General features: G+C 44.5%; 1 protein-coding gene across 1 annotated transcript; it reads right to left on the reverse strand.

Annotated features, from left to right (window-relative positions):
* Positions 1 to 300: 300 nt before the first annotated feature.
* On the reverse strand, positions 301 to 11,243 carry LOC119376070 (integrin alpha-8; the record flags this gene model as incomplete). Its single annotated transcript, XM_037646049.2, is given in 9 exon segments — positions 301 to 522; positions 2,739 to 2,825; positions 4,774 to 4,974; positions 6,149 to 6,251; positions 7,827 to 7,916; positions 8,466 to 8,638; positions 10,090 to 10,237; positions 10,544 to 10,611; positions 11,120 to 11,243. Coding segments are annotated over 9 exon segments (1,188 nt in total), but the record flags the coding sequence as incomplete, so codon positions are not given.
* Positions 11,244 to 12,166: the final 923 nt, after the last annotated feature.

Consider the following 12,166-nt stretch of genomic DNA (forward strand, 5'->3'; position numbering starts at 1 on the left):
GATAGATAGATAGATAGATAGATAGATAGATAGATAGATAGATAGATATAATACCACAGTGCTTTAATACCCCGGATCATAGTATTCCCTCTATTAAATCATTTTTTATCCATCTTCATGCCAAATATGGTGTTTTGACGTGAGGTGGCAAATGACAAAGTGACCTAAAGGACATATACTGCTCCTAATTAAAACAGACTTGAAGAACGATTATGTCCCCGCTTGTCTTTTGGTCTCGGTAGGTACGAATGCTAAGGCAATCGTGGAAAAAGGAAAAAAAGAACGACGTAGGTTTCGTACGAAGTGCTGCGTGAGGGGCACGTTGTCCGGCGGCAGGCCGTACTGGAGGGAGGCGACTCGCGCCACCAGCTTCGAGGAGATGCGCAGCCGCTCCTGGCCCATGGCGGCCGCCGTGCGCTGCCACAGCCGCGACTCGGCACTGACCACGGCACGGTCACCCGCCGACAGCGACCCGCCCAGTGGGCACCGGAACACAGCGCACCGGGGGAGCTCGCCGCAGCCCTGCGTGCGGGACAAGAACACAATCCGTTCACACGGTTGAGGACGCAAAACTGCGCATGTGAATCGCGTTTGTCGAAGAACACACACAGTTGAGCAAATAACGTTATTTAGAAGTAGCCGAAACTCGTCATAACGAAGTCGCATGTGACACGACAGTAGCCTCTTTGTGTTCGATATTCGTTATAGCCGTATATTTGATCAGAGGCGTAGCCAGTAATTTTTCCTGGTGGGAGGGGGAGAGGACGTTTAATTACCCTTTATGATCGTGCGAGCTTGTATGTATGCGTGTACACATGCATAATTGGAAATTTTCGGGGGAGAAGTTCAGCACGCCCCACTCCCTCCGGCTAATGTACTTGATGCATAGTAATATATGGGACGACAGTTTCACCTACTTCGTCATACGTAAGAATTCGTTATGGTCAGTTCGGGCCCACTTGCATTTATCTTAGGGTAAGGTTGGCGAACATACCAGGAGGCACGCCTTTATTCAGACGTCTTTTCGATACACAAAGAACCGTCATAATGGGTAACCAGGGTTGCCAGGCGCCTTTTTGGGTGCAAAACCATGCAGCCACGTCGCAAACAGAGCCTCAATACTAAACGAGCCCTACTTTATTACCGAAGATAGATGTGATTATCGCACAGACTTGATTCTTAAAAGCGAAGCTTTATTTGACTTTGCCTTTATAAGCCAGGCTGTGGAGTTCGTTGCGTTTTCTCGCCGGTTTCTTAACAACAGCTCGTGTTAATTCTCTTTTAATAAGATGTCATCCAGCTGTCTCTGCGCCCATCGGAAGTCGCCCGCAGCGTATGTGGCGAGTACATTGACGAAGAGGGAGGAAGGGAGTTTAAAGATTTTGAATCGGCATGCGCTTCAAGTATGCTATACATTTGAGATCTCGCTATTGAACGGAAAGTGCGTGTTGCTTATATCAGTACGGGTGTAGTCAAGTCAAGGCTGCGTTGTCGCTATCCTTTGCCGGCTGAACCCGGCTCTATACGCACGTACGGCTCTCGGCATTCACTTTCAGCGGCAGTGTTACGTGAGCACTATAGGATATGCATAGCCTTTTCCGCTCGCGCGTCGCCTTTCTGTTCCTGTCGGCTAGCTCGCTCAGAGGGACATGCGACGCTGCGAGCTCCTGAATGGTTCTTTGCTGTAACGAAGCACGTCCATTTCGTTGCCACAGATTTCACTGCAACGCTGACACAGAGCAGTTGCAGCACTGCAGCAAAAGATGCAACGTTGCATTGAATATGAAAAAGTTGGTCTCCCGTCTGCCAGAACTCTGGCCTTCTGCTGGTATTTCTGAGGTAAAAGAAACAGCGCAAACACACAAGACGCCCCACATAGAAAAGACACTGACACACAAGCGCTGCTGGTATTGATCAGTATATAATATTCTGCCAGAGCTAGCAGAAGATTATATAGCTCTATAGCTTACACCCTTGTTCACTACTATAGCACTGGACAAGCGTGTGTCAGCCGATGGTGTCAACGCTTTGAGAAAGATGGTTCTTCAGAAGAAGTTCTTTTGCGGGCACCGTTTCTGATTTTACAGCCACCATCGGTCTTCCGTCTTCCTTTAAATCGCTATGGACTTCCTGTGTAGAGAGGCACTGCTCGATTAAGCATGTAACTCGGAGAACAAGCGAGCTCCATGCCTTCTTTCTACCGTGCTCGGAGTACGTTAGCACCGTAGAAAATGTTAAATAAGTTCTGTTGTTATAATTCACTATGAACACGTTGAATGGATTTTGGTCGTTTCCTATTTTCTTTCTTTCGCTCGTTCGATTCATTTTCTGTCATCAATAATAACAACAACAACAACAATAATAATAATAATAATAATAATAATAATATAATAATAATAATAATAATAATAATAATAATAATAATAATAATAATAATAATAATAATAATAATAATATCTGGGGTTTTACGTGCCAAAACCACGATTGGATTATGAGGCACGCCGTAGTGGAGGGCTCCGGAAACGTCGACCATCTGGTGTTCTTTCATCGCACAGTACACGGGCCTCTAGCATTTCGCCTCCATCGAAATGCGACCGCCGCGGCCGGGAACGAACCCGCGACTTTCGGGTCCGCAGCCGAGCGCCGTAACCACGGTATCACCGAGGCGGACCTAATATTGTCATCGCCGATTATCATTTAATTATTCATCTATATCAATATTTTGTTCATATGCTTACCAATTCAGATTCCAGTTCGTATTCCCTGATATCACGGTGGACACGCACTCTAGCCGAAGAAGAGTCTCGGGGCCTTCTGGATGATCCCTGCAAGCACGAAACAGAGCTACTGAGAGCTGCGGTACCAACACCATTTGAAATACGGCTACGTTTATTTAGGCCTTCATTGATGGACTTCACGCTAGAGAAACATTTTCAACACAAAAGTTGCAGCGCTTGTTCAGAAACATCGAATTTGTTAATCTATGCCAAGATAACTCTCCTGCTTAATTTTTTTCCGGCCTTTCTTTGAAGCGCGCGAATTTTAAAAAATACCACGTGACTGCCGCCTAACGCGCGGCGCTTTTAGTGCCCTCAAATGTAAGTTGAACGAATTACCAAAGGCTGCTCCGCGCACGAAGGTCGATTGAGCAGGCTACCGGTGACTGCGATGGACGCTAAATGATGGTAGGGGCGTGCCGTCTAAAGGAAAACTGTACGAAAGAGCGGCCGCCACATGTGATTGAACTTTTTATCTCGGTCCTTTATCAGGTTGTCACCCTCGCCCCTTCCAATGCGTTTCTTCATTGGTGCGAAAAGAAAAGACAAATGCCTACGCCGAATAAAAAGCTGCCTAAGGTCTCATGAGTCATTTGCTCCGTGGCTGCCGATTTCTCGTTGAAGAATTTTTTGTTGTTGGGTTGTTGTTGTTGAAACGATATATGCTCAGTTTGTCGCTTAACGTCCATCGCAGTCACCGACAACCTGTTCCATCGATCTGCGTGAGCAAAGCAGCCTTTGATAATTCGTTTAACGTACGTTTGAGGGCACTAAATGCGCCGCGCGGTTTGGCGGCAGTCACGTGGTATATTTTTTTTTAAATTCGCGCGCTTTAAAGAAAGGCCGGAAAAAAATTAAGCAGGGGAGTTACCTTAGCACAGATTAAAAAATTTGATATTTCTGAACAAGCGTTACAACTTTTGTATTGAAAATGTTTCTCTAGAGTTACTATTTAAAAAGTTCATTAAGCAATCCTTGTTAATTACCGAGCTTGGCGGACTGCAAAAAATATTCTGACGTACTCTATATGGTTCAGAACAATACTGCGCTAATTGGAGACACGTAGCACCTATGTTTAATATATATTAATACTTGGTGCTTTTTAGCTGAAACACCCTGTATAGTGTAGCAGTTGTGTTAAAAAAAAAAAAAAGAACAGCTGTCTGCAATGACACGAGCTCGCGGCACGATGCTTTATCACTGATTTACTGACCTGAAACAACTTATTGATCAAAATAATAAAAAGAAATGTGGTTTGGCATGCGTGAGCAGACACGCCAGCAGCCGTTCTTTTTTACACGTGTGGTTTCTTGCGCTCCTGAAGCAACGTATCTATTTTCAAGCAAAAGAAAAATAAAAAAATAATAAATAGTGAGAACATTTCTTGAGCTGCATGGTATATGAGAAGTATTTTTTTTTTTTTTGGCGTGACTTAAAGCTTTCAAGATTGATGTGAGATTGCCCCGGTACTACGTACTACAAACTTTCAACGGTCATTTGTGACGTAAATACGATAATGAGTTTAATAAGCATATTTAGCTAACTAAGAAACTAAAGCACATAACTTGTTTTCTGACGTCCATTATGGAAAAAATTGCATTCTTATCCCGAGGGCTCTTCGTCCAGGAATTTATGGCAGTCTTCGAAGCGACACTCGATTAATTTAAGTCGTGGGTATGGTGGGTTCCCAGAATCAGCCGTGATCCTCAAGAAGTACACCCGACAGCAAAAGTTGACAAGACGTTGGCTCTACAACAAATGCGAATTTCTGCTCTATCAGTCCTGAATGTTTCTAATCTAGCTGGTAATACTAACTACATGCTGGAACATTTAATTAGAGGCTATCCGCCTACGAGACGAGCCGCTGGTGTCCGCTATAGCGCGCAAAAAGCCACCCGTGCAAAATATATTCATAGAAACCCTCCAAACAGAAGAATCAGCTTCCCATATATATGTCACAACACACGTACAGCAAGGAAAACAAAGTCGTGCATACCGCTAGACGCTTAGGGTCGACGGCTTCGTTTGGTCCAGCGGGCGAGATGACGTCACAGGACCTCCGTTTGGCCGCGTTCCCGGGACCTTGGACCGTGGGGGGCTCGAGCAAATATAACAGCGGCAGGTCGTGCACGTTGTGCGTCGGCCACACCAGGTACACGTCGGCCTCTTGCACCACGCTGGGACCACGGTTGATGAGCTGCACGGACGCATTTGGCCGCCGTCGAATTTCTGAACCATTAGCAGAAAGCTTCGACACCCGTCCTCACCACTCGGAAGCATATCAACGTGTGCACTGTAAAGCGTCGTCACAATATCACACACGTCAATTTAACGCTAAGACGCGCACAGGATATATCGTGCAGTGTGTACGTATTAGAGGTCTTCACTTTTCTGTGCACATTCTGCAGCGCTGTACGTGGTATGCATATTAGTGTGGTAGAATCTCGTTATAATGAAGTAAAATCGGCATCACCAGTTAGTTTGTTATATCCAATATTCGTTGTAGCAGTATAAAGATCGGCTAAAAAAATGGTAATCTGGCCCGTGCTAAAATTCTAGATACAAAAACGCATTAGACTATAGGCTTCAGACCCACTAAAAACGAGGAATCCTTACCTGCCTCCTTGAGGTATATCAAACTTCGGTTCCTACGGCGCAACCAGCCAAGCGCGCTTTTTGTTTGCGCCGGATGGCTAAAATTTGCGAAAATTTTTCAGACGATTCGAAAGAATGTGGTTGTGAATTGTCTTTCAATAATTATTTTGTTTTTTTACGCTCACTTTCGAGTTTTGAGCCACACGCGAAGCAAAGATTTCCTCGTTACATAGCCGATATTGCCGCGGCTCCCGCGTTTTCGGTTTCGTTATGAAAAGAATAAATGTCACTGAAATGAAGCGTGACCAACCAAAGATAGGGTTTAGTTCGCTATATCCGATAAATCGCTATATTCGTGTTCGTTATAACTGTATCGTGGGCGCCGTGCATTGAACGCTATCTAATCCTACTGACGAATTGCGTCGTTTGTTTGCTTGTATCCTCAGGCCTATAGAACATACCCACTGTGGGGGATTGGCCAAGAAAACGTTGTTGTTGTTGTTGTTGTTGTTGTTGTTGTTCCTTAGTCAATTGGCGCAACCCACTTCGGGAGATCGGCCATAAATCGGACGGTGCCTTTCAAGAAAACGTTTTGTAACCCTGCACTGTACCTCGTCGTCTTTCGTATTTCACTTGTTCCTCCTATTTCTCCATGCACCAGTGAGGAGTAACAGGTGAGGAATAGGTTTTCGACTATAGACTACTGCTGATAATTAAAATGTCTTTATTAGGCCGGGCTAAACGCAAGCAGGTTGCAAGGTTAGACGTTCTCCTACCTCGTAAACATGCTTAACCGGTGGTCCGATGTCATCCGAAGTCTGCACCTCTTTGTCCTCTATGAGGGACACGTTGAGGTACACTTCGGGAGGGAATGAAGTCCTGCGCAGAAACAATCGTACAGGTAGACGTCGGGCAAATATATTAAAGTGAGCTCAAAATAGAGAGAGACATCACTTGTTTTATACGGCAATCTCTCGACACCCAATTTTCGTTCATTTTTCGAAATGAAGTCCAAGATTTCCTTTCAATAATTTCGCAATAATAACAGTACAATGCTTCAGCGTATTTTTTCTTCAAGTTGGACTTTTCGGGCGCAGTGAAAATTCTTTGGTATTTCTAAGCTGTGCCTTCATTTCCTTATAGGAGCAAAGTGCGCCCTTTGCTGACTTATAATTAGGTAACCAGACCTCTATATGTATACTGTCAAAATACACAACATCATGGGAAGCTGGTGCAGGAATTTCAGGGCGATTTCGCCATTCGTTGTTTTTTAAAAAAAATTGCGGTTTTACGTTATTTGCGGTTCTTCCGCAATTAAAAAAACAACAACTTCCTTTTCGTCTAATAGCCGCCGTCTTGTCCTTGCAAAAAAGTAATTTCCTAGCGAACTTTGATATTTCTCTTTACTGTCCATCTTACACCAGTCTATGGCCTGTAAGGAAGTGAAGTAGACATGACTGGACGAAAAGTATTAATCGTCTTTTTATGGGAAAAAGTTTAGCGTGATTATGTTCGTTTTTGTGTCGTTATGTTCGAGTCGCGTCAAATTCACAAAATGAATAGCAGTGAATATCAATGAGTTTGGAGAGAGAGTTAGGCGTCCTTGTTTTTCCGATCAAGAAGCTAACGAGTACACTAAATACAACGTGAGTGCAAATGAAATTTTCTGCATGATTTCATTCGCGCGATGCGCGTTGTTCCGACGCTGAAGGTTTAGATATAAGACTTCCGTAATTTGGACACATCAACTGGCAAAGCTGCGGTGCTGTTGGCCACAGAGAACGCCTGTTGGCACTGAAAACGCATACTGCCTGGTAGGCAAGAGTGAAAGGCTGCAGGCTGTGTAGAACACGTAACAGGCATCTTTAAAATGGGGTACGCAAAGCTTTGCGTTAGCGTTTGCCACCACTGCGCATGCGTCATACGCTATCCTCTTGAGCACCCTCGTTAAGTTACGGAAATAGCGCATCGTACCCAACGAACCCTATTCTGAAATTGCTTAATATCACGTGTAAATAACTTGCGAATACCTGTTTTGGCACCTAAAATTGACGACAACCTTCGATAGCTTTTTGAAACTTTCAGTATGACTGCCGAGCGCTTCGCTGTTAAGCACGTAAGTATTGTGACAAAGTACGCTCTACAGTAGCTGCACGTAGCGCTTTTATTTTTTCTCGTTTAATTAAGAATCAGCGTAGATTATCGCACGCTAAAAGCTCCTCTCAGTGATTGCCAGTTAACTTCTACTTGATCAGCTAACTCCTACAGCTTCGATTCACAGTTTTGATTACTATTCTTCCGTCCGCGCCAGTGGGACTACCTGTGCCTCGCGTCACATAACACGTCATCTCAAAATAAACTACTATAACTACCGACATTGCGCACTCTACTCGTACGCTGCCACCATTCCTAGTTTCGCGAAAGCACAACGCTCTCAAGTGCTCGTTTGCTCACCCTCTGGCAGTCATGTTGACTTTCACGGTCACTGGAAGCTGAACAACGAGGATGTTGTCTTTGGAGGCCGCCTCTACTTCGGGGTTGGTGCTGCGAAGAGGAGAAAAACAAGCAAGTCCTCGACGTTTAAATGGGGCTAGAGGAGAAGCCACGTAGCACCTCATATCCTATCCTTGCTCGACATACCACTGACGTACTGCGCCGACATGTTCTAAAAATCGCTCTTCTCAGAAATCTTTAAAACTGCGATCTTTCGCAACATATGGCAGATTAAGGTTGCCCATAGCGTCACTTGTAAATGTCTTCACTAGGTTTATTCTCCTATTCTTACATTTATTTTTATTTTCTCTTTAAGTACTTTTCTCTACGGTATTTAGCCTCTTTCTTTCTTCCCATGCAGAGTAGCATGACAGCGGCCATATGCACACCGGCAAATATGTATCCCTTCCAATTAACAGCTTCTCTTTCTATATCGCACGCACGCACGCACGCACGCGGGAGGCAACGTTTGTCTATAGTTAGCCAATGATGCTGCAAGTTTCACTCAAACTCGCAATTTTTCGCTAGAGTGTATGTGCTAATGTTAACGAATTAAAAGGAATTTATCGCTGATCAGCGCACAATGGCCGTAATTTATACCTGTTTACTCGCACGGTGATGTTGAGTTCAGACGCTGTGGGCACGAGCCTGGCGGGAGCGAGAATGACCTTGAAGCGCGCCTTCTTGCCCGCAGCAAGAGGGTTCTGCACGTCGCACGCCACCTGGCTGTCACCCGACGCCAGTTTCTGTGCGCCACCACAAGTCACCGGGTCCTTGGAAGGAAAATTGTAAACGCAGTGTTACCTTTTATTCAACATCCCACGCAAGATTTCATTTCAGGTTGCACACCATCACGTCCACAGTGCCTATAAACGACAAGCATTGCTAATGAGGACTGCATCGGCATTAGGCACTGTACTATATGACACAAGAAATGAAGTACAAAAAAAAGTATACATTAGGGAAAAGACGAGAAGCGAAGGTTTCGCAAGGGTTTCATCACTTTAAACATTTTTGGCGATACGTTATACAGAGCGAACGGTCGTGCGCGAATAACCCGGGAAGTTTCGTGTTTGTACTGAGTTCCTCTGTGCATCGCGACAGGCGGTATTCCCGATTGACACTTTTCTGGAATGTTTTTAGTGCTTCGCGTCGTAACGTTCAGCGCAGCCCCTTAATAATCGATCGATAAACATCCTGTATTCATGAAAGCATCACAGCGTGATTGAACGCTTAGAACCTGTACTAGTGCATTCGTCACATATTCTCCGATAATTTCGATCAAGCGATCAATTGTTTATGGTGCCCCTCGTGTCGCGTACTATCGTGTCGTCGCGAGTGTTTAGTGCGCTGCAAGAACCGGTGTACTTCCCTGCTAAAAGGTTCCTTGAAAGGTGAAGCCTGCTTTACAAAAACTGTCCGTGTATGTGCGTTTTTGTGCAAATGTGGCTTTGATTGCAGCGATGAGTGCAATAAATTACATATACGCACTTCAGACAGGATAAAGATTGGACATATATGAAAGTGCCCTCCTCTACCGTTCCTTCCCATTCGCCCCACCCACACGCGCGCACAATACTCTCATGTTGCGGTGAATAAGAGAACAGTAGCGCTAAATAAATGAGGGTGAGAGAGTATACAGAACAGGCGCTTACTTGCTTCTATATGGCCCAAAATGTTAACACGTGCGTGATATCATATAGACTCAGTTATCCAGGGCTGCCAACTTCTTGCACTAACGGAGGCGCCTATCACTGGCATTATGATGTAATCGTTACACCGGTATAGCATGCGAGTAATGTTGAGATTAGCGCCCTTGTCGCCTCTATTCTGTTTTGAGCATCTTCGCAAGCCAGCGTGCGTGGTCCCACAAAGCACTTACGAATACGAACAAGGCTGGCATTTCCAGTTGGACTAATTTCCTGTTCAGGTATAAAGCCAAAACCCTGCACTCACAAGCGGCCGTGGCGATGAGTCACCATATGTTACAGTCATAATCTGCTAACACCCTCCACTGCTCTGTCACCCAGCTTGTTCGTCGTATCACGCGTCAACCCACCCTCTGCTAACAAGTTTATCATTCGCTTAGCAACCGGAATTCTAGATGTGCCCACTTTTGAGTTTCAATGTAATGTTGTGCTGCGCCCCTGGCATAAGCGAGTAGGCCGGAGCGATCCTACACCGGTGTGAAGAAACCGTGGTACTCTATGTTAACTATACTCACCAATTTCCCTTTCTCGACCTTGACATAGTTGAGGTCCGGAGGAATGGTGATGAACATCATTGTCTCAAAAGCATCTTCACCGCGGTTGTCAACGGCCATCGAGAGTTCTACGTTGCCCGTGCTGCCGATCAGGAACTCTTCCATATTGCTGCATTCGTAAAGACAAGAATGTTATGAGCAGAATGCAGAACTTGGGGTCTTCAGCTCGCGTCTCGCCAATAACGTTGTTCTCTGGTGATATATTCCTTCATATCATTACACTTCTTCTATTAGGAGCGCATTTGAAAATATACCAATGTTCTTTGGAGTGTGCATATGTTGTTGATGTTTGATAAGCTGAAACTAGCGCTTTATTTATTCATTTTTCTGCAATATTTATTAAGCGTAAGTTGTCGGCTATCAATTTGGCTGTTTTGTTGCGGAGTTCAGTGGTTATCAAACTTTTCAAACTTACGGTGTAACCCTGAGCTTTAAATCTGGGACACACACGCCGTCTCCGCCGCAGTTCTTCCGGATTTGCACCTGCAAAAATACACGCGGCAATGAGCAGAGTAAAGGGTCAGCAATCGTCTTGAATATAATGTAATACTCCGTACAAGTATCCACCAAATTGTGTTTTTCGAACCAGTCTGCTCACAGCAAGAATGAATATTACGACGTTAAAAACACCAAGGCCGCGGCGAGGCGTAGCCAACATCGCTATAGAGCGTATTTACGCTTATATAGCGTCACGTACGTCATTTTGTAGTCCTATTCACAGCTTCTGTGCAGTGTGCTGCTGGTGATAAGTGGATCTGTATAACGGGCACCTCTTCATCCCGGCTGTGTTTACTCCAATATGGTGGCCTTGATGACGTCACTGCACACCCCATTTAGCACTGCACCTTAGCAGTCGGTATACACGAGTGAGTGTTTGAAAATAGCTCCTTAATCAAAATTCTCTAACAGCTTGGAAAGGAAGACACTGCGTGGCATCAGTCAAGCTACACATTTTGGTGCAGATGTAAGAATACTAGTGAAGCGTACTCACATCCTTGGTGACGTTGGCCGGCCTGCTACCGTTTAGTACAGGCAAGAGAAGTGACTGAGTCGACACAGTCTGGATGAGCTCCGTGCGCAGCCGCATTGTGATGGGCGTCAGCTTGTCTCGGATAGTTTTCTAAGAGAAACCAAGGAGCAAGAAAAAGAACAAAACGCCATAATATAACCTTGCGTCGTTTTTGTCACTTTTCCAACCGACGCGGCGGCTGTTCTCCGTGCTTTATATAGTTGACTTATATATCATTGAAAAGCTTGATCTTTGTACTTTTCAAATATATTTATTAAAAACAAGTCAACCATTAGTATTTGGGGATGGATAGCCAAGAATAAGCGCAAGTTACACGGTTTTGGCTGACTGTGCCTCAGCAGTGACCATTTTTTTAAAATCTGCTACAGTTACAGCACTGTTCTTTGCGCAGCACATTCAAGACATATTTACCTATTTCCTCAACGTAGCAATTGATGTTGGACTTCTACTTTTTTGTTGCTGAGCTTTTGAAAACAGCCAAATTTAGTAACTTCCGCAGCAGATTGTCCAGTAACTATTCGCTAGAGAAAGTTCATTTTCGGGGCGTATGTAGAGGATAAGATTTTCCGTCTGAATACCCAATTTCATCGATGTGCACGTGCTACTTTTTAAATTATATTCATCTAAAGTGGGCGATATTCTCAATATAGGGACCTACCGTGGCCCATTTTCGTGGAAAGCTACTGAAGTTCCATGGCCGAATTTGCACGTAGAGAAACTATAGTCCCCGATCTATTTCCTGGACCTAGCGTTTTTCAATAAAGCAAGCAGAAATGCGATACGAAGCTCGTAAACTGTCTTAATTTTTCATGCTGAAAACGTCAACAAAAGTGGAGTAATCTTCAAACTGCGCTGAAATCTCCGCATGCATAGCTTAAAATATAATAGTTACGGTCTCCTTATATAATTATACACACTAATCACACACAAATACTGCAGGAACACTGAGAAATCTGCATTATTCCTATCACTACAACGAAAATCTTCCTCTAGCGCCACCTAGACGGA

The sequence above is a fragment of the Rhipicephalus sanguineus genome, unplaced genomic scaffold, assembly GCF_013339695.2.
Source record: "Rhipicephalus sanguineus isolate Rsan-2018 unplaced genomic scaffold, BIME_Rsan_1.4 Seq1089, whole genome shotgun sequence".
NCBI classification, from domain to species: Eukaryota; Metazoa; Arthropoda; class Arachnida; order Ixodida; family Ixodidae; genus Rhipicephalus; species Rhipicephalus sanguineus.